At 39.6% G+C, this 23,465-nt stretch overlaps 1 protein-coding gene across 7 annotated transcripts in view; it reads right to left on the reverse strand.

The window, feature by feature from the left end:
• The window catches only part of PPP4R4 (protein phosphatase 4 regulatory subunit 4), a 92,550-nt gene that overhangs the window by 38,011 nt on the left and 31,074 nt on the right, over positions 1-23,465 (reverse strand). For all 7 annotated transcript variants that reach the window (XM_059686002.1, XM_059685994.1, XM_059685998.1 and 4 more), the window contains 5 exons: positions 9,144-9,291; positions 8,069-8,142; positions 5,838-5,944; positions 4,722-4,829; positions 1,171-1,292 (listed from right to left, as the gene is read on the reverse strand). In XM_059686002.1, coding sequence (XP_059541985.1) covers positions 1,171-1,292; positions 4,722-4,829; positions 5,838-5,944; positions 8,069-8,142; positions 9,144-9,291 — 559 coding nt within the window. The remainder of the gene's footprint in view (positions 1-1,170; positions 1,293-4,721; positions 4,830-5,837; positions 5,945-8,068; positions 8,143-9,143; positions 9,292-23,465) is intronic.

Here is a 23,465-nt window from a genome sequence, read left to right on the forward strand (position 1 = left end):
ATGTGGAAAGGTTAAAGGTCTGAAAGAATTTGGTGTGCCAAGTGAGGAAATAAAGCCACGAATATAAGTTAGGCCCAAACTGCCAATCACCAAGTGTGGGCCAGAGAAGGGGAAGAGATCAAAGATGATACCAATTTGCTAGTTTGGTTGCCTGGGGGTGCCCCATTATTAGGACAAGGAGATTCATTTTTTCAGTCATTCAATGTGCAGTGCAGTTTGTATGTCTCTGGCTCATCATACAGCCTAAATATTATTCTAAAACATTCATACATAATTATTGTCCACATTGCAATAATCTTTAAGAGACTCACAAATTCAGGTAAGCCCGGCCAGCGTGGCTCAGTTGAGCACTGAGCCATGAACCAGAAGGACATGCTCAGGCTGTGGGCTCAATCTCCAGTGCAGAGTGTGCAGGAGGCAGCCGGTCAGTGGTCCTCTCTCTTCATTGATGTTTCTCTCTCTCTCCCTCTCCCCATCTCTGAAATCAATTTTTAAAAAAATTTTGTAAAATTTTGTTAATCGAAGTCAATGTAATCCTATAATTATGCAATAGAGTTTTATAGCAGAGTACTTGATATTTACCCCTGCAAATTTCATCCTACCAGAATGGTTAATGTTTACTGATAAACTAAAGTCCAGCATTAGTCAAGAGTCTAGTCATACACTCAGGAAGGAAGCTCATTGTCTTTGTGATTTAATTTGCACAACACTAAGAAATACCTCCTTACCCATTCCCATGTTAATGCCCCATTCCAGATTTCTTCTCGTGTAGGGCCATGAGATTTCTAGCATTAAAATATTAAGGAGAGGAAACTAATTTAAATATTGCTTTAATCAAGGTCTTTCTTGATTAAAGGGTCAATTAGCTGAGCAGGTTAGAGGCTAATGACCAAGCCAAATTTCTAGTCCTACACACAAGTCAGTTAAATGTTGACAAGAGAAAAGGGAGGTATGGAACATGCAGCAACAGTGGGCGCCATGAGGGTAAGAAAGAGTGGCAGCAGAGAGAAACGACCACAGAAAGAGAGACAGGAAGAGAGTTTAACATTCATCATGAAACGTAACGTGAGAAAATCTGTCCTGCACCCACCTTTACTCCTTATCAGTGCTACAAAACCTAGGGGGAAACACTGCTTCCAGAAGCAATGGTGTGTCCACATGAAGATTTACCTGTATCAAATATGTCAAGCAGATTGACCAAAGTTTCAAATGCTGCAAGCCTCACACTGCAGCCTTCATCCCTGGAGAGTTCTATTAATTCAGGGAGCACCACACTTTTTGTAAGGTCTGTCCTGCACAGTAAGCAAAGGAAGAAAAGAAATCAAATCAATAAATTTATAGCAAGAACTTATTAAAAACAAGTCACGGGGCTAGATGTTACAGGAAACAGGAAAAAATCATAAGACATGGCTCATGCTCTCCAGAAACTTGCAGGCTGGTTGGGAAAGCTTGATATAACTAAATATTAATATTAACTGCAAAATTATTTAAATCGGGGTATATGCAGGAGGCAACCAATCAATATGTCTCTCTCACATTGATGTTCCTCTGTCTCTCCCCTTCCCTTCCACTCTCTCTAAAAATCAATGAAAAAATATCCATGAATGAGGATTAACAAAAACAAAAAAATAAAGAAAGAAAGAAATGCTAGTACTATTCTGCTGCTTGGCCAACCATAAAATGCAGGATCTTCTTCATCAGTATTTAATCTGGAGCAGACAGCTAACCATCAGATGACAACAGATCATAGCCAGCACTGCGGTAGATTGTACCACACAGCCTGACCCTAGAATTCCTGGTTGGCCATGTGGACAAGCTCACCTATTTATTTCATTCATCTCGTTATCCCTGACCCTGTATCTTATTCCCTCCTGACCTCTTGGAGGGTTAGATTATAACGACTAGCACCTAAGCTAATAAAACTGGACTTCTACAAAAATAACAGGATCAGGCTGTCCTCAGACTTCTGTTCCATATACTTAAATAACAGAAGAGTTTTTAGTAAAAAGGATTACAATCAAGAATTCTGCCCAAGCCAGGGTGGGATTTACATGTGAAGGCAAGAGAAAAATACTCTCATAAATAAACTACCTTGTGCAATATACAACCCACACCTACTTCCTGAAAAAAATTACTCCAGTTTGCTAAGAGGAAGTAAAGCAGGGAAATGGTTGCATCCTATATGTATAGGTCTACCATGATGCCTTATTTCCCTCGACTTTTAGAATGTGACAGATGGGCAAAGAAAATGACCATCTACTTCAAAATACAAGTAGCTCCTAACCAAATATTCAACCTCATTGTTTAACGCCATTAGCTGTCAGAGAATGAATGAATACACATGAGCAACTGCCTTAAGTAAGCATTGGATTACATATGGGTGAGGTAACAATAAAAAAAGGTATAATCCTGTCTTCCAGGTGCTTCAAGTTTAGAAGGAAATATAGTCACATAGACAGACAGTTATTGAATAATATCTTTGCAAAATGATAGTGAAATACTACGTCTGCCAATGAAATTGGAAAAGTTCATGATAAACCTGAATTATTGGTAAAGTTGCATGTACTACTGGAAGAAACATAAACTCAGTCTTTTTGAGTTCTACAATATACATTAAAAATTTGCTTATCTTTTACCTGTTTTATTCCAATTTTAGAGAGTCTAAGGAATTAGTTGTTTATATTAAAACTAGTGGCCTGGTGCACAAAATTCGTGCACAGGGGAGGGGGGATTCCCTCAGCCCAGCCTGTACCCTCTCCAACTGGGGACCCCTTGGGGGATGTCCGACCATAATCTGGGACCACTGGCTTCTAACCGCTCACCTGCCTGCCTGCCTGATCGCCCCTAACTGCCCTTCCCTGCTGACCTGATCTCGCCCCTAACTGCCCTCCCCTGCCAGCCTGATCTCGCCCCCAACTGCCCTCTCATGCTGGCCTGATCACCCCTAACGAACTGCCTCTGCCTTGGACCCCACCACCATGGCTTTGTCCGGAAGGAAGTCAGACATCCGGAAGATGGCCGGTCAACCTGGTCTAATTAGCATCTTACCCTTTTATTAGTATAGATAGATTATATAGGATAGGATTGCTTAAATGGGGGGGGGAAGCCTTTTTCATCAGGAGGAGATGCTCTTGGCAGACAAAAACACATAATCCCTATATCTGGACTGATAGCCAGCCATATGCACTATACTGACAAAGTGGTCATTAAAAAATTGAACCGCTTTCTTACACCTTACACCAAACAGCTGTTGCCCATAAAACCCCTCCTCAGCCCCCACCTTAGGTTCTGCCTTCGCAGGTCACCCAGATTAGGTTCTGATTGGTCAGTTTCTATGCCAGTCAGCATCAAAAGCTCTGCCTCCTAGGCAGCTATTGGCTCCTGACACTTCACCCAGATTTGGTTCTGATTGGTTGGTTTCTATGCTAGTCAGTGTCAAAAGCTCCGCCTCCTAGGCAGCTATTGGCTCCTGGCACTTCACTCAGATTTGGTTCTGATTGGTTGGTTTCTATGCTAGTCAGTGTCAAAAGCTCCACCTCCTAGGCAGCTATTGGCTCCTGGCACTTCACCCAGATTTGGTTCTGATTGGTCGGTTTCTATATCAGTCAGCATCAAAAGCTCCGCCTCCTAGACAGCCATTGGCTCCTAGCACTTCACCCAGATTTGGTTTTGATTGATCGGTTTCTCCAGGCCTATTTCTGGGCCTGATCAAAGAGGCGGGGCTGATCAGAAATCCCCCCTACCCCCCCCCCCCCGGAGACCCAGAGAGAAACAGGCACGGCTGCTGGTGAACCCAAAGAGAAAGAGAAAGGCAATGGCTGATCAACAGCTGCCATAGAGGCTGCAGATCAGACCCTGCCTCTCTCTCTGCAAGCCTCTCTCCAGGCCTGATCCGCAGGCCCCTTGGCAGTCAGTGCTGGGTTGCCGTGGTGACCCAGCACTGACTTCTGGTGTTCGGCTGTGCCTTGGTTGTTGCAGACGTTATGGATCCTGGCTCTTTATATATATAGATGTATGAGATTATAATAGAAGTAAACACTTAGCTAATGTTTACAAGGTGTCAGGCACTACTCTAAGCACTTTAGATAAGCTAGGTAGATTCTTTCTAGTTTTACTTTTATAAATTAATCTTTAAACAATAATCCTAAATTAATTTTCAGAACACAAATCTGAACACACAATGACCTGCCCAATTTTAACAGTGGCAAAATACCAGGTGACAAAAAGATAGAATATAAAAAACAACAGTGTGTTCTCCTAACAGGTTTAAATACTGGTTAAAGAACACAGATCTAGGCAAGACAATTAATCATGGCCGCAATGGTCCAGAGCCAACCTAGACTTAGAAGACCTATCACCAAAAGTTGCTTCTGAGATCAAAATTAGGGAAATGATTTTTCATAAATACAACTGCACACATAGTTAATATTAGAACATTTTCCCTTCCTAGATTTAGGCGTTTGGAATGATCACTAAGTAACTTAAGGTGACAAGGAAAGAGATTAACATTAATTGAATGCCTACCCACATTGCTAAGCATTTTCACTTTTATTTCTTTTAATCCAGACACATCAGGAGGTACTTGTTGTTATAATCATTCTTAAAGATAATATAAAGTTTAGCCTTTCATTAACATGCTTCCATAGAAAACAGAACAAGGATATGCATGCTTGACTATCCAGAAATAAGAATATGACATAAGAAATTGAAAGTATACTTACCCAATGCCCTGAGCTATATTTTCTAATTGCCGACACATGCAAGATCGAACTTCATATTCTACATCTTGACAGAGTGATTTTACCAAGGGAAGTATTTCTCTTTTAATGCTTAGAGGAGAAGAAAGAAACATGTAAATGGGTGAGTGTTTTGGAATAATTAATATTTTCAAACAATTATCATCAAAATCTTAGCTTAATAATAACAAATATACTTTAATATAAAGCTTTACAGTTTCCAATGTATTTTTACATAAGTGATTACATTTGGATGTTATCAGTAACTGTAAATTATGTATATGACTGTTTTTAAAATAATGGTTAATTTTGGATTGGCAGTTAAACATTTAGCTAAGATAAAAAAGGCTGCAGGCAAATAGAATATCTGATTCTACCAAACCATCAACCAAAATGTTCTGCAATTTTATATTTTAACTTTTGTCATAATTACACTCCATTCCATCTTTCCATTTGGGATTTATCATTTGGGTAGAAAGTAGCATACAAATTATAAAACCTCAAATAAGATGCATTGTTCAAAATAATGAATTTGTAACATAATAATAATGGAAGAAAGCAAGAAAGCCTGTTCTTATGTCATGTTTATCAATTTTTGAAGTCTATACAATAATGCCAGAACTACACTAAGTATGTGACAGGGTAGATTAAGATGAAAAATAGAAGAAACATTAACCTTATTTTTTAAATATATTTTTATTGATTTCAGAAAGGAAAGGAGAGGGTGAGATAGAAACATCAATGATGAGAGAGAATCATTGATCAGCTGCCTCCTGCACGTCCCCTACTAAGGATTGAGCCCAAAACCCAGGCATGTGCCCTGACCAGGAATTGAACCATGACCTCCTGGTTCATAGGTCCACGCTCAACCACTAAGTCACACCAGCAGGGCAAAAGTTAACCTTACTGATTTTGAAAAGAGATGAGATCAAGAAGAAATGCATCTGAACAAGTAGACTTCTGAGAATTCTATAAAGTTAAAACAACTAAATTTGTATGCAATATGGAGTAATACAAATCTATTGTTAGTCACACAGTTATTATTCATTTTTAATCAATTTAATTTTATAAAGTAGACAAAAAGTTAATACGAATACTCACGTATGGGCATCAAATTTGTTGGTCAATTTTCCTAAAATTTTACAACTAACTAAACGAGACTGGACGGTTTGGGAAAGTTGTGCCTTGGAAACAAGTGGATTCAAAATCTGAAGAGAAAGATTGAGAGAACAAATTCACAAAGTTTTATATATTCTTGACACTAATGTCAACTATTTTCTTCAAAGAATAGTTTTATGTTCTCAATGTTTTTAAAGAATCTGAATTATAATTTGAAATGCAGAAATTATGGATATTCATAACCTAGATCACCTTGTTTGTCTTCTGGGATAGATATATAAATATTTATTATAAATAAATAAATATATAAATATATATAAATAAATATATAAATATATATGATAAAGATGATGGTAAATTATGTAACTAAAAACAATTATGCACAAAGAAGATTGCATTAAAGCTTATGGTGAATTCTGCAATGGTCTGTAAGCACCTAAAGAATAATTGGGAAATATATTCAAAAGAAAAAAAGCAAATTATTAGCCATCTACCCTTAAATAGATTTTCATATTTATTCTGAAGTAATCTAAAACATAAATTATAGGTTCAAATAGATTCTATTAAGTAATTCTGTCATTTGAATACAACACCCAAGTCTACTTGACAGTGTATATGTATATGTATATGTATATGTATATGTACATGTACATGTATATGTATATGTTGGGCACTCAAAAAATCAACAGCAAGATAGATTGTGAAGAACTACCACAATCAGATCCTGACTCTGGTCCCAGCTCTTTAACTTGTCCAAGCCAGCGTACTATTTCTCATCTACTTAAAATGGAAATCAGAATATGTCATATGAAGATTCCTCCAAGTTCTAAAATTCTATGACTCTAATAAACTGGCTTTATTCCTCTCAACAAAGTAGCCAGAATTACTGAGCACATAATGATAAATATAACTTAAAAGTGAAACATTTCAAATAAAGTAAAACACATATTTAAAATATGTAAAATCACGTTAAAATAACAGATGGCATTCTAGAGTAAAAACTGCATTCTACCACATTCCACTCTTCAAAAAATATATAAATAATACACATCAACATTACATTGAACATTTAAATAGGTGTCATTGTCTAGATTTTTGGCATCAAGCATACAAGCATCCTTATAAATGGGTAAATCTTCCCATTTTCAAGCAAGTGTTTTGTCCTCGAGAAAGGACAATAAACTGTATGAGGGCAAAGGATGAAGACACTTCATAAAGCCCAGAGAGGACATTTTACTGACAGATTACTGGTTTTTTTCAACAATGACATATTTGAAAAGAAAAACATATAGGGATAATGTTCTCAGGATGAAAAACCTTTCATTACAGAAAAAAATTCCTTTCTAATTTTCTTACTCTCTCATCTTACTTTACTAAAGCTTTTAGAGAAGGATGTATTGAACAATATCGAAAATTAAAAAGCAAATAACAAATTGGTAACAATATTGGCAATAAACATAACAAAGGACTGGCAACTTTGATAGATAAACAGCACATACAAATAGTAATTAATGATACTCTTCAACAATTCCAAAAGAATAATTAAAAATGACAAGTATATGAGAAATATATAAAATAGACTAATTTTTAAAATTCTGATTAAAATGTAATGCCATTTTTGGCCCATCAAATTAAATTGCAACACTATTGCTGATAAAAGTCCAGGGAGACAGGCATTTTCACATGCTGCTAGTTAAGATGCTGAAGAATATTAATGCTCTCTGACCCAGTAATTTCACTTTTTTGAAAGGTATAGTTAAATCATCTGAAAAACAGGAAAAGCTCTATAGAAATGCTCATTACTGCCTTATTTTGATAATAAAATACTGAAACCAGGCTTAAATGTCTAACAAGTAAGTAAAATATTTTGTAGGTACTGCCAAATGAGTTTAAAATAACATAGGAAAATAATGCTAAGTGAAAACCAAACTAATGCTAAGTGATCACTAATATGGCCAACAACCATACTAGTACATAAGGGGGAAATATACAATGAAAATATATCAGAATGTTAAAAGTGGCTAAGTACAGAATCATGATTTTTCTCCTTACTAATTTCTGTATTACTCAAATTTTCTATAATTACCATGTTTTGCTTTCAGAGTGGGAAATAACTTTATTCTTTCTTTTAAATACCATTTCTATAAAAAGAAAAACTGTGGAGTGACTTATTAGTATTTACTCCCCCACACACACCAAAAGAAAAGAATTACCTCATGCCTTAGGGTTTCTTTGGGCAACACTTCTATCACAGACAGAAGAGTTTCCAGCCATGCATTGCTGACACCTGATTGACACAGATAAAACATGGAAATTTAATCTCACAAGTCTAGTTTCAACTCAGCCATTATTTGCTACAATATTACTTAATGATAAAATGGAATAATAATTACTACCATTGTAAGAAGTTTCTCTATTTTTATTTTAGAAAACAAACATTTATATCTTTAAAAATAATATTGGGGAGCCCTAGCTGGTTTGGTTCAGTGGAGCAGCCGTGGGCAAACTACGGCCCGCGGGCCGGATCCGGCCCATTTGAAATGAATAAAACTAAAAAAAAGAAAAAAAGACCGTACCCTTTTATGTAATGATGTTTACTTTGAATTTATATTAGTTCACACAAACACTCCATCCATGCTTCTGTTCCGGCCCTCCGGTCCAGTTTAAGAACCCACTGTGGCCCTCGAGTCAAAAAGTTTGCCCACCCCTGGGATAGAGTGTCAACCTGTGGACTGAAGGGTACCAGGTTCAATCCCAGTTAAGGGCACATGCCCAGGTTGTGGGCTCAGTCCCCAGTGGGGGGCATGCAGGAGGCAGCCAATGAATGATTCTCTCTCCTCACTGATGTTTCTATCTCCCTCTCCCTTCCTCTCTGAAATCAATAAAAATATATTTTAAAAATAATAATATTGGGGAGCTATCTTTACCCCAAATTGTGCATTTTTGCTGTACAGTTATATTATAAACACAAATGCTGTAAAACTTCACAAACTCTAAGAAGAAAGTGTAAATCGTAAGATGAATTAATGGGTCTTCAGCTTTCAAGGATACTGAATTTCGTGGGTTTTGTATGGAAACAGTCAGGGCTATTTTTAGTCACACTAATGACCAACTCTTGGACAGCATGACCCCACTCAGTTGTCCTCATGAGACTAACAAGATTCCAAGATCATCGTGACCACATGAGTTTAAAATAACATAGAAAAATAATGCTAAGTGAAAACCAAACTAATGCTTAATGATCATTTAGAGCAATAAATAACGAAAGAAGCGTGCCAGGCTCCTGACCTGCATCCCTGTGCTCCAGATGCAGTAGAATGATTTGGAGGAAGGAGTGGGCATACGTATGAATTGACACTGATTCTTCGTGTAGAATGGTCAAAAATGATACTGCAGCTGTTAACTGCATTTCCACACCTGCAACATGCAGGACTTCCTGTAGAATCAGAAAGAGTTTGCTATTATATAGGTGAGAGAGCATATATTGTAAGTTTTAAAAATCCAAGGTCATAGAAACAAACATAGTCACATTCCACAAATAACTGTATATGACTTCCAAGAATATGTATGGCCCGGCCAGCATGGCTCAGTGGTTGGGCTCGACCTATGAACCAGGAGGTCACAACTGGATTCCCGTTTGAGGATGTGGCCGGGATGCGGGCTCAATCCCCAGTGTGGGGTGTGCAGATTGCAGCTAATCAGTGATTCTCTCTCATCATTAATGTTTCTACCTTTCTCTCCCTCTCCCTTCCTCTCTGAAATCAATAAAAATATATGTATGCTTGCTTTATTTAAGAAAACTATACTAATCTACTCCTGATCACTTAAGTCATTAGACCACATAAAGTTTAAATGCCTTAGGAACTGATAAAATAACATTCCATTGCTTTACAAATGAAAATTATAGAAGTACATAAACCTTTAAATAGTAAAATAGGCATTTTTGATAGATTTCAACTTCTATTTTGCTATCTGTATTGTACAGTTTGCCATCATTTCTAGAACAATAATATCAAAGCTCAGACAATCACATGTGTTTTTATTACTTGAACTTCTGGTTCAAAAAATAAACATACATTTGACTCTAAAAAAAGAAATGCATTTAAGATTTGAAAATGCATTTTCCCCTTTAAGGAACTGACAGGAACATAAATTATCATAAGGTAAACTGCTATTAAAAGAAAAAATGTTTATATATAAGAATGTTTTTTAAAAATTATATTCATTGCCATCTCCATTCACCATTTTTTAAAAATCCTAAATATATATGCAAAGTTAAAGCCTACATGAGAATATTAGTTTTCAACACATGGAAAAGTAAAAAAACAAACAAAACGTTCACATAAACCTTTTCAAAGATATTATTTATACTTTAGATAAGAGAGAGTGTGGGTATGTGATGTACTTTGTTTAACCAATTATGGCAATTATAAAACTGAATAACTATTTTATAACTAGCATAGTAAAGTTAGTAGAACAACGTGGAACTTGCAGCCACAAAACAAGGTTTCAGACCTGTAAGCCTAAGAAACTTCATATTTCTGCACCATTTCCTAATATATAAAATGTGAATTATAATACTGTCTTTTTAGAGATTTAAACAGAACTTTTATGAATTACCAACTTGTGTAAATTGAGCATTAAATAATGGCCACTGTACATCCAACTATCCCCTCTCTACAACTAGGCTATCTAGTAGGAATCTCATCTTGGCCACACCTGAACTGATCTCTTCCCAGCACCTTCTTCTCCAACTTTCATCTCAGTAAACAGTAAATGACAACTTAGCATTTCTAGTTGTCAGCCCAAAAATTCTGAGGTCATCCTTAACACATCTTAGACCCTCACGCACCAAATCACATGACCAATCAATCCTGATCCAGAATCTGACCATTTATCACCTCCACCATTACCACCTGATCCAGGCTACCATCATTTCCACCCTGAATTACTCCAATGATCTGTTAACTAGTCCCTGATTCCATCGCTGCCCCCAGAGAGAGTCTTGTAAGTCAGATCATGTTGCTTCTCTGTTCAAAACTCCCCAATGGCTTCACAGCCCGCTCAGAGGAAAAGGCAGTCCCTGCAGTGACGTACAGATCTGTTCCCAATGCCCGCTTTGTCCAGACTTACTCATGGTTGGCTCCTGACCTCGTTCAAGCCTCTATTTAAATATCACCTTTTCAATGAGCCCTATTTTAACCTGAAAGCCACTGCCGTGCCCCAGTTCTCACCACCCCTTTTACAGGTGTATTATCTCCATCATCCAACAGTCATTTGTGTATGGCCTATCTCCCACATCTAGAACATAAGCTTATGACTACCAGGCTTTTTGTCTGTTTTGTTCACTACCGGAGCCCCTGGTCCTAGCACACAGCAGGCATTTGCTATAATGGCTGGATGACTGAATATCTCTTCCCCTTTCACCTAAGCATTTTGCTGTTGATGCCCTCCCCTTCACACACATTATCCACATCTAAAAAGTAGCTTCAAGAGATTTTGAGGTGAGTCCTAAAGATTAGGGATTGGTAGAATTAGACACAAGGCAAAACCAAAATGGATCGCACAGAAATGCATTCTTACTATCATGTCACTAGGAGGTGATCCTGCCATGGTCTACCCCAGCATCTCTGTGGCCATGATTTAGACCGTGTACCCAGACTCCTTGGTTCAGCCTGGTGGGACCACTGCCAGTCATTGTGCTAGAAGACGTTCTACAGCATGTCATTCTCCAGCAGAAGAAACAAACTCCGAATCCTCAAGCATCTTGCTGAAGGCCAGCGAGCTAGGAACTGGCAACTCTAACCCTTGTGAGCATGATGCCAAATCCACGCGCTGAATTCTTCCTCACAGGCTCTGCATTTCCACTCACCACTGAGTGAGGCAGGGATGGCTTAAGTCAATCCTAAGCCTTCCCCAGGCGGCGTGGGGCTCTGGCAGTGTCACTCTGGCCTGTGTTTATGAGGTACGGTAATTCCCAGAAGGCCTATCAAACATCAGGGCAGCCATTTATTTATTTATTTATTTATTCCTCTCCAGAGGATATTTTTTCCCATTGATTTTTAGGGAGAGTGGAAGAGAGAGTGAAAGACAGAGGAAACAATCAATGTGAGAAAAACAAATTGATTGGTTGCCTCCTGCACAAGCCCTGACCAGGGCCCAGGCCTACGAGTAGACTGCAACCAAGGTCCATGCCCTTGACCGGAATCAAACCCGGGACCCTTGGGTCGGCAGGCCGACGCTCTATCCACTGAGCCAAACCGGCTAGGGCTCAGGTGGCTGGTTTTTATTTTGTTTTGTTTTGCTTTAAACTTTTGTATCGCACACACAAACATTATTTTACGAATCTTTTCAACCAACAGGCAATTGTGGATCTTAACAGTTCTTGGCTGAAAGAAAAAGAGAAGAAACCATATGGCAGAAGCAGAAGCAGCAATTGGTCTCTAAAATCGGCCTCCCATATCTCCTTGTTTTACTGTTTCCAAAACAAACATAACTCCACACTAACAACGTGGATTTGGAAAACGTTTTCAAAAGACTCTATGTGGCCAGGATGCATCACTCACAGGTCTCAGAAGGCACAGCTTTTATTTAGAAACATAAAGTACTTTGCGAAGAAAGAATAAAAGTAACGGTGGGGGCCACAGTGTACATTCCGGTTCACATGTGTCTGCTGCTTTAAGTTCCAAGAGATGTAATTTTGCACCCTCTTAAAAAGGCATTAGCGTCCTGGGTTTGTGCATATGCAAACGTTATGCAAAAGAGGACATGAGAAGCTCTCCAACTTCTTATCTTCCTACTGCGTTACCAGTCTTGAACCCCGAAGCAACATGTGCCCCAACTATTTTGCATTTAATTTTCAAAAAAATCCTCAAGTCTTATCAGGATTTGGGTTTTCTCTTGTGCTGACTTCAACATCTGGGACTGTCCACTGTTAAGAAACCAGCACAGACTAAGAGACTGTATCACTGCTAAAAGCCATTGATTCTACACGTCTTTCTGAAACATAGCACAGTAAGAGTCAGATACTTACCCATCAGTATTCTCCTCCACAGTCACACCTCTGGACAAACATAGTGAGGTCCATACTCTCTGGGTAAATAAGTGTGCATCCTCATGGGCCTTGGAAGACACTGAAAAGTAAATTCCTCTATTGCTTAAGTGCATGCCTCAGTGCCAGTTACCCTTCCTCCTAATGCTACTGGATGGCTGGCATTCCAACTTGAATCTCAAAAATTGCCGGGGTCCAACCCCAGCAGGTCCAGGGGTCCCCAAAGGTGTGGACGGAGTCGGCGAAGAAGGAATGACATGGAGACAGCGTTCAGTTGATCAGCAACCTAGCCAGGATCTCTAGCCCGGGTCTCCAGAGAGGTTCTGCTTCGGATCTCCAGCGAGGTTCTGTAGCCATGTTCCCTCACTAGGTTCTCCAGCCAGGTTCTGTCCAGGCTCTCCAGTCAGGTTCAGTGTCCAGGTTCCAGTCAGGTTCTCCTGCCAATCTCTGTAGTCAGGTTCAGTCCAGGATCCCTTGCCATGTTCTCCCGCTAGGCTCTGTCTCTAGGCTCCGAGGCCAGTCCCGGTCCAGGATCCTCTGGCATGCTCTCGCCAGCGAAGTTCTTCTGTCTCTAGGCTCCGTGTAGATTCTGTCTTCTTGATTCTGTTCTGAGTTCTGAGTCTTTCTGTCTTGTTACAACTGTATTTATACCAGTTGATTCAATCCTATCAATCTCTATTACAAAGGTTAGGGCGTTTCTTATCTCCATTCCAGGGAGAAAAGATTATGTAGTTTAAGCATGATTGTTCATAGTTAAAGGGATTAATTACCCGCCTGGCACTTAGTTGAGGGGTTTTATTCCCTCCCTAACTTCAGGGGAAAATCCCTACCTGGGGATTCAACCTTTCTCGGAGAGGTGACCTTGGTTAAAACGCAGCACCAAGAAGGTGAGCAAACGCATTAAGAACCGTATGCCATATATGCCAGGTCCCTTGAAACAGCAAGGATGGACCAGCTCCCGGCAAATTCCCCCTTTTTTATTTTTTAAAAGCAGGCATTAAAAAGAAAAACCTGAAACGCTCTCTTGTATCCATTTTAAGAGTAGGATTGGCGCTTTCTGCTATTACCTGAGTCCTGATCTATCACCCCAGGGAGAGCTTGCCAATCCTGCACTTTCCCGGGGTGGAAAGGCTGCAGTGGGGTTAAGGATAAGGCTCCTTGGGCCTACCTTCTCCCATGCCTCTACATTTACCTTTCCGGCACCTTTCCTTCCTCAGAAAAGCATGGATGTATTTCTTGTACAAAACGTTCTGTCTGACTGGGAGTAACCTTAATTCCTCTGCTAGCAAGCATATGTGTTAAAAGATCAATACAGAGTCTTATTTCTTTAGACTCAGTATGGCACATCTTCTTAATCTAAAGATCAATACAGAGTCTTCTTTCTTTGGACTCAGTATGGCACATCTTCTCAATCTAAGGATCAATACAGAGTCTTCTTTCTTTGGACTCAGTATGGCACATCTTCTCAATCTAAGTTCTGTACTATCCACCTTCTTACCCTACTTATCCTCTATAGGGGGGTCTGTAGCACCCTGGTGGAGTCCTATCCGTCCCGAGTGTGGGGGTTCTCAATGGGGGGGCTTACCTAAGGGAATCCTGTTCCAGGGGTTCCCAAAGGTGTGGACGGATTCGGCGAAGACTATCCACCCTCTTCCTATGGTGGAGTCCGATCCGTCCCGAGTGTGGAGGTTCTCAATGGGGGGGGCTTACCTAAGGGAATCCTGTTCCAGGGGTTCCCAAAGGTGTGGACGGAGTCGGCGAAGACTATCCACCTTCTTCCTACGGTGGAGTCCGATCCGTCCCGAGTGCGGGGCGCTTACCTAGGGGTCCCTGTTCGGGCGCCAGATGCCGGGGTCCAACCCCAGCAGGTCCAGGGGTCCCCAAAGGTGTGGACGGAGTCGGCGAAGAAGGAATGACATGGAGACAGCGTTCAGTTGATCAGCAACCTAGCCAGGATCTCTAGCCCGGGTCTCCAGAGAGGTTCTGCTTCGGATCTCCAGCGAGGTTCTGTAGCCATGTTCCCTCACTAGGTTCTCCAGCCAGGTTCTGTCCAGGCTCTCCAGTCAGGTTCAGTGTCCAGGTTCCAGTCAGGTTCTCCTGCCAATCTCTGTAGTCAGGTTCAGTCCAGGATCCCTTGCCATGTTCTCCCGCTAGGCTCTGTCTCTAGGCTCCGAGGCCAGTCCCGGTCCAGGATCCTCTGGCATGCTCTCGCCAGCGAAGTTCTTCTGTCTCTAGGCTCCGTGTAGATTCTGTCTTCTTGATTCTGTTCTGAGTTCTGAGTCTTTCTGTCTTGTTACAACTGTATTTATACCAGTTGATTCAATCCTATCAATCTCTATTACAAAGGTTAGGGCGTTTCTTATCTCCATTCCAGGGAGAAAAGATTATGTAGTTTAAGCATGATTGTTCATAGTTAAAGGGATTAATTACCCGCCTGGCACTTAGTTGAGGGGTTTTATTCCCTCCCTAACTTCAGGGGAAAATCCCTACCTGGGGATTCAACCTTTCTCGGAGAGGTGACCTTGGTTAAAACGCAGCACCAAGAAGGTGAGCAAACGCATTAAGAACCGTATGCCATATATGCCAGGTCCCTTGAAACAGCAAGGATGGACCAGCTCCCGGCAAAAAATGAAATGAGACCATTTATAAATGAGTTAATGATACATTTCCAAATGTCAAAAGCTATTCTGATTCAAGGAAGGGAAGTATACTAGCCACTTCTGTGTTGAATTGCTTCTTTAGCAGTATGAATGGTGGAAGCAAGCATTTTATAAGGTAATGTAATGCAGTCCTTGCAGAAAGGAAAATGCTGTCTCCAATAAACCCGCATTATATGCATCAAGAAGAGATTTCTCTTTATAATACACAACACACAGAAGCAATAAATAAATCATTGGCTTATTTCAAAAAGAGCAAGTATTTTAGATGCACACATTTGGAAGCTAAATTAACTGGTAATCACATGGTGCTGGTTAAAAGTAAAGGAGCCCTAAAATTATAAAGAATCTTTGTATATGAAATAACATCACTGATTATTTTGAAATTAAATAACAGGGATTTAAATATTAAAATATTGAAGATCAAGGACATAGAAAATATTTGAGGATCATAAATGTGGGAATTTTTAGTAGCAATAACAGTGAACAACACTTTTCATTATATAAAATGATAGTATTAATGAAAGACTTTAAAACTGAGTTAAATATGAATAATTGGAACATGCCAACTCTAAGACACCTTTAACAATTAACTACGATAGCTCATTCTTTTCCTTGTCACTAACTGCCATGTTCCCCACTAAAAAAGGTGGGGGCGGAAACTAGTCAACATTAATGAAAATCAAACTCAGAGAGAAAATAAAGTGGAGACAGTAAACAGGAATAAAGGGGCTATGTTTTACTCTTCTATAAATCTGTATTTCAGTGACTCTCAAGGTTCATGAGGAGGTACAAATAGGAATATTCCAAAGATCTCTTTCCATTAAGGAAATACCAATACCAGTAACAACTATCAGATGACTATGTAAATGTGTAATGAAGTATCCGCCGTGCAAAATCATGACAACGCCAAACAAACACATTTCAAGACAATGACTTTGAAACTGAACTTCTGGCTAGACTACTCTGTGAAGTCATTTTTACATATAATAAAGTAGAATCATGTAATTTCATAATTTTAGCTTAAAATGTAAACAGTAATTTAAAATGCTGCAAATAAAGATGTGCATATCAAAGAAATGTCTATTTACTGGATATAATAGCCATAAGTAACTATTTCAAATGATCCATTATAGCTAAATTTAATTAGTTAAAATTGTTTTAGAAAAAATTATAAACTGTTTCCTGGGGTGGGGAGCATTATAAAGTATGGCAAATTTCTATAAGCAAGTGAAAACAGGGCTTTCTTTGCAGTCATTCAATGATAATTTTCCCTCCTATCCTAATATTTCTCTAATGAAAATCTAATTCTGATAATATAATTTTAACTTCATTTATAGCTATGTTAAGTACCAGCACTAAAGTAAGTGCTCTGGGAAATTGGATAAAGGTCAAAGTCAAAGACTTGCTTCCCTACGTTTGCGGGATTCCTGTTGCTTATACATATTTAAATATTCAACAAATATTTATTTAGTTACATTCAAGGCACTGTGCTAGGTGCTGGAGACTTAGCCACAAGCAGGACTAGCAATGTATCTGTTAATACTGTAATTACAACAGTGACAAGAGCTAAGGATGAGAAGTACAAGATGGCATAAGAATCTCTAACGAGTGTCCTGATCTCTTCTGAGGATCATAGAGAAGTAATAAAAAGAGAAAAGAGAGAAACAACTAGACAAAAGTAGGAATCAAGAGGTAGGAAAGCAAGAAGAGTAAGAAAGAAAGAGTGCACAGCCCGGAGAAGTAAGGAGCACAGTAGCACATTCAGGAACCGAAAGGAGGTCAGTGTGCCAGGAGCACAGTCCGAGGAGGGGCTGAGGCCAGTGAAACAGACGGACACAAACTGCAGGGCCTTAGGTGGGTTAAGCAAAAGAATATTCAAATATTCCATTTTAAATGCTCTGAAGTGTCATGCCTGTTATGAGTCAGGAAGGAGGGGGATGGGAGGGAGGAGTGGGCAAGGATCCCTTGAGAAGCTATTGCATTTACGTGAGCAAACCCTCAGAGTAGCTTGGACTAGGGTGGAGGCAGTGGTTGGGGAGAGGTGGATGGGTTCAGGAAATATTTAAGATATAAAATAAACAAGATTGTATATGTGGGTAGTGAAGGAAGAGATGACATCTAGGATGACTCCCAACATCCTTGCTTGAAAACCAGATGAGCGACAGTGCTCCCCATGAGGAGAGTGGAGGAAGCAGGTTAGGACAAGGGTCACTGGAGGAAGCCCGGGGGGCAAGGGGAAATCCCAGGAGCTCCATTTGGACTTGTTAACTGTGTGATGCCTTTGAGGCATCCAAATAGAGATTTAAAACAGGGAATTGCATTTACAGATCTGACCCTCTGAAAAGGTCTGACATAAATAAGAGAATTTTTATTCAATAGGTAGGATTTATATGAATGATACGTAAAGCCTTGGGTGTGAATGAGAGTGCCTGCAGAGAAAACATGAGCAGAAAGTGGAGATCTGCTACTGTAAACATACTTTCACCCCAGCAAAATAAGAGCGCTGAAGAACTCAAGATTTAAATAAAAAGATGCATTATAAGTGTTCAGCAGAATATTTAATTCTAAGTTTTGGATTATTCCTAACACATCATTAGAAAACAATCTGGGGGAAAACCAAGATGGCAGCATAGGGAAACACCGGAAATTGCGGCCTCGCACAATCACTTCAAAAAAACAACTAAAAGACAAAACGGCCATCATCCAGAACCACAGGAAGGCTGGCTGAGTGAAAATTCTACAAGGAAAGAGAAAAGCACACTGAGACGCAGAGGAGGTGCGGAAGTAAAGTGCAGAGGTACGGAGGCTCAAGCCCGTGCGGAAAGGGCTGGCAACTGAGGACATGGTTGTCTTTTTCAATCGGGAGCGAGTCTCAAGCTCCCAACTGCTCTGAACTCCAGTTCCGGGCGAGTCTCTGGGGACCCAGACTCATACGGTGAGAAACTGGACTGTCTGGCATTGGTCGGAACTCGAGGGCGGCTTTCTCTCAGAGGTGCTTGTGGCAATTACCGGGACACTGAGAACAGGAGCCTCTTAGGGTAGGAATGAGGAGCAGCCATAGCTGTTTGCTCCGCCCTGTTGATCCCCTGAGACCCTGCCCCACCCAAGCTGTGAGCAGAGGCTTTTGCATATGAAAGGCCTGGCCCTTTGCAATCTGAAAATTACCTAACAAACTGCAGCTGGGTCAGAGAGACCCAAAACTTCTAGAAGGCCCAAGGTCCCACAGCAGCTTGCATTGCTTCACAGATGGGCCTCATCTGGGCACCTCCAAACCCCCCAAAAAGAAGAGGAATCTGCAGATCTCTCTGTAGCTCCTGCTGGATAGCCTCAGGCAGAGGCTAAATTAGCACCTCCTTAGAGATCCAAGTGCCAGTGTACCCAGTGATCAGAGTGGGACCATCCAGATTACAACTCCTCAGATCCATAAGGGACACACTCAGGGGGCAGACTCAGTGAGCACCAAAGCCCCACTAAAGCAAGTCTTGCCCCAGAAGGGTGTCTCCAGCACAGAAGTTCTCCCACCATAGACACAGCTGATTCTCACAGCCAACTGGCCTGGAGGTCAATTCCTCCCAGTGATACCAACTACAATCAAGGCTTAACTACAACAAGACTGTGCACAAAGCCCACAAAGGGGTGCACCAAGCGTGTACACCTCAGGTAACTGGGGAGGCTGAGCCACTGGGCCCTGTAGGACACCTAGCACAGAAAGCCACTCTATCACAGAGGAAAGCAGCCAAAATGTGGAGACGAAGAAACAGGTCACAAATGACAGAAATGGAGGAAAGCAAACTACTGGATATAGAGTTCAAAACCACACTTCTAAGGTTTTTCAAGAATTTTCTAGAAACCGGCGATAAATGTAGTAAGACCCTCAAGAAATCTAGTGAGACCCTCAAGGTTATGAAAAAGGACCAACTAGAAATTAAGCATACACTGACTGAAATTAAGAATATTATACAGAGTTCCAACAACAGACTAGAGGATCACAAGAATCATGTCAAAGATTTGAAATATGAAGAAGCAAAAAACACCCAACTGGAAAAACAAAAAGAAAAAAGAATCCAAAAATAAGAAGATAGTGTAAGGAGCCTCTGGGACAACTTCAAGCGTACCAACATTTGAATTATGGGGGTGCCAGAAGAAGAGAGAGAGCAAGATATTGAAACCTATTTGAAGAAATAATGACAGAAAACTTCCCCTACCTGGTGAAAGAAATAGACTTACAAGTCCAGGAAGCGCAGAGAACCACAAACAAAAGGAATCCAAAGAGGACCACACCAAGACACATCATAATTAAAATGCCAAGAGCAAAACACAGAGAGAGAATCTTAAAAGCAGCAAGAGAAAAACAGTCAGTTACCTACAAGGGAGTACCCATACGACAGTCAGCTGATTTCTCAACAGAAACTATGCAGGCCAGAAGGGAGTAGCAAGAAATATTCAAAGTGATGAATACCAAGAACCTAGAACCAAGATTACTTTACCCAGCAAAGCTGTCATTCAGAATTGAAGGTCAGATAAAGAGCTTCACAGATAAGAAAAAGCTAAAGGAGTTCATCACCACTAAACCAGTATTATATGAAATGCTGAAAGGTATCCTTTAAGCAGAGGAAGAAGAAGAAAAAGGTAAAGATACAAATTATGAACAACAAATACACATCTTTCAACATGTGAATCTAAAAATCAAGTGAATAAATAATCTGATGAACAGCCGAAACCGGTTTGGCTCAGTGGATAGAGCGTCGGCCTGCGGACTGAAGGGTCCCAGGTTCGATTCAGGTCAAGGGCATGTACCTGGGTTGCGGGCACATCCCCCGGTGGGGGGTGTGCAGGAGGCAGCTGATCGATGTTTCTCTCTCATCGATGTTTCTAGCTCTCTATCTCTCTCCCTTCCTCTCTGTAAAAAAATCAATAAAATATATTTTAAAAAAAATAAATAATAATCTGATGAACAGAATAAACTGGTGATTATAATAGAATCAGGGACATAGAAAGGGAATGGACTCACTATTCTTGAGGGGGAAAGGGGGGTGGGAGATGTGGGAAGAGACTGGACAAAAATTGTGCACCTATGGATGAGGACAGTGGGGGTAAGGGCAGAGGGTGGGGTGGGAACCGGGTGGAGAGGAGCTATGGGGGGGGAAAAGAGGAACAACTGTAATAATCTGAACAATAAAGATTTAATTAAAAAAAAAAAGAAAACAATCTGCAGGTTAAGGATGATAACAGGATATGGGGGAGGGGTGCAGGTGTATGTACAGAAACATTTTGGATTAATATTGTTTTGATAGTAAATTAAGAAGAAAAAATAAAAAGGAAAAGGAACTTCTTTCAGTAATGGCAGAGCAGGTAATTCTGATCAGTTCTCCTGATGAGGATAATATAAAAAGCTTGAAAAAATATACAAATCAGCTGCTTAAAGGCATCTGGAAATGAATAAGGTTACTCATCCAAAATTTAAAAATTATCCAACTTAGATTACCCATTACTAGCAAGATGGCCCATTACTAGCAAGATGGCCCATTACTAGAAAGATCGTCCATTACTAGCAAAATCGCCCATTACTAGAAAGGTCATCCATTACTAGAAAGATGGCCCATTACTAGCAAGATGGCCCATTGCTAGCAAGATTGCCCGTCTAACAAATAATAGAATTCCAGAAAGATTAGCATGTAATTTGGGGCCTGTTTTTTTCCTCTGGGACCATCTGCTGATTCTAGAAAAGGCTCCTTAGTGGCCAAAAGCTTAACTGCCTTTTTTAACAGCCTCTAAGAAGCACTGGTAAGACCCTGGGATAGCATAAGGGCAATCCATCAGCAAACTGACCTTTGCAGGGAGAACAGCCCAGCTTCAAATCATCCCGACACCTAAAATGGGTTAAGTGAGACTTTATTGCTAGTGCAGTTAAGCAGCTGCCAGAAGATAAAATATTCCTTTCTACAGGAAAATATCACCCTGGGCGTCAAACTATTTCCACAAATAATGTATTGAATTCAAGATCAAGCACACAGTCAATACTATCCAGGCACATGAAGAGATAATATGAATCAGAACCAGCAGAAGCAACAGAAAATAGAAGTGCACCCACAGGAGCTCCAGGTATTGGTGTACCTGATGCACACCTGGTTCAAAGATACAATTGAAAAATTCAACAGAAAATTCTAAGACATAAAAGAAAGGATGTGGCAGATTTTTTAAAGAGCTAAACAAAAATTCTAGACCAGAAAACTAATCATGAAAATCAATAATCAGAATGAATCACAAAGAGAAAATGACAAAAAAAAAAAAAAAAGGTAAAAGACATAGAGATACTATGGAAAGGTCTAATATGTAAGAAATTTGAGGCCTAGAGAGATAGCAGAGAGGTGATTACGCAGAAGCAACATTTAAAAACATCTGCAAAGCCGAAACCGGTTTGGCTCAGTGGATAGAGCGTCGGCCTGCGGACTGAAAGGTCCCAGGTTGGATTCCGGTCAAGGGCATGTACCTGGGCTGCGGGCACATCCCCAGTAGGGGATGTGCAGGAGGCAGCTGATCGATGTTTCTCTCTCATCGATGTTTCTAACTCTCTATCTCTCTCACTTCCTCTCTGTAAAAAATCAATAAAATATATTTTAAAAAAAAAAGAAACAATATAAAAAAATCTTCAAAGACTTTTTTAGCACAGATATTCTAGACTGCGTAGAGATGTATTTGCATTTATCTAATGACTAAGCATGCTGAACATCTTTTCTTATGCTGATTGGCCATCCAAAAATCGTCTTTGGTGAAGTATCTGTTCAAATTTTTGCTTGTTTTTAAAAATTGGGTTGTTTTCTTATTATTGAATTTGAGAGTTCTTTATGTATTTTGAACACATGTTCTCATCTGATATATGATTTATAAATATTTCCTCCCATTCTGTCACTTATCTTTTCATTCTCTTAACAGTGTCTTCTGAAGAGTAGAAGCTTTAAGTTTCATGAGCCCAAATTTATCAAAATTTTCTCCTATGGATGATGCTTTTCATGTCAAATATAAAAACAACTTTGCCTAATCCAAGGTCACAAAGATTTTTCTCTACAAGTTTTTATCATTTTGGTTTTCAATTCTTAGGTTTATAATCTATTTTGAGTTCATTTTTGTATGTGGTACAAGGTATAGACTTTTTCCCAATTGACCCAGCACCATTTGTTGAAAAAACTGTCCTCGGTACATGGACAGGCCTTTGCGCCTGTGTTAAAATCAATTGGCAATGCAGAGGGCTTTTTTCTCTATATATGTCCCATTGATTTGTCTCTATACCAACATCACATGGTCTTCATTGCTGTAGCTGTATACAATGTCTCAAAATCAGGTAGCAAAAGTCCTCCAACTTTGTTTCTCTTTTTCAAAATTATTTTGGCTATTCTTGGTCCTTTGTATTTTCATATGAATTTTACAATTAGCTTGTAATTTCCTACCAAAAAAAAAAAACAACTAACCTACTGGAATTTTTATTATTTTGCATTAAATATATAGATTGATATGGGAAGAACTGGTATCTTAGCAATATTGAGTTCTCTGATCCACGAACATGGTGTCGCTTTCCATTTACTTAGTCTCATGTTATTTCTCTCAGCAATGTTCTATAGTTTTCAGTACACAGATCTCGCATGTCATTTTTCAGATTAATCTCTAAGTATCACATACTTTAGCACTATTGGGATAGGTTAAGAGAAAGTTCAATTTCCAATTGCTTGTTCCATGATTTGTATATTGATCTTGTATCCTGAAACATTTCTATATTCAGCAAATGCTAGTATTTTTCTTTTGTAGATTCCATCATAAATGATAATGTTATGTGACCAAAAAAAAAACACAAACACGACTGTTTTTCTTCTTTCTCTGCAATGTGGATCCCTTTCATTTCTTTTT

Source organism: Myotis daubentonii, chromosome 1 (assembly GCF_963259705.1).
Source record: "Myotis daubentonii chromosome 1, mMyoDau2.1, whole genome shotgun sequence".
NCBI classification, from domain to species: domain Eukaryota; kingdom Metazoa; phylum Chordata; class Mammalia; order Chiroptera; family Vespertilionidae; genus Myotis; species Myotis daubentonii.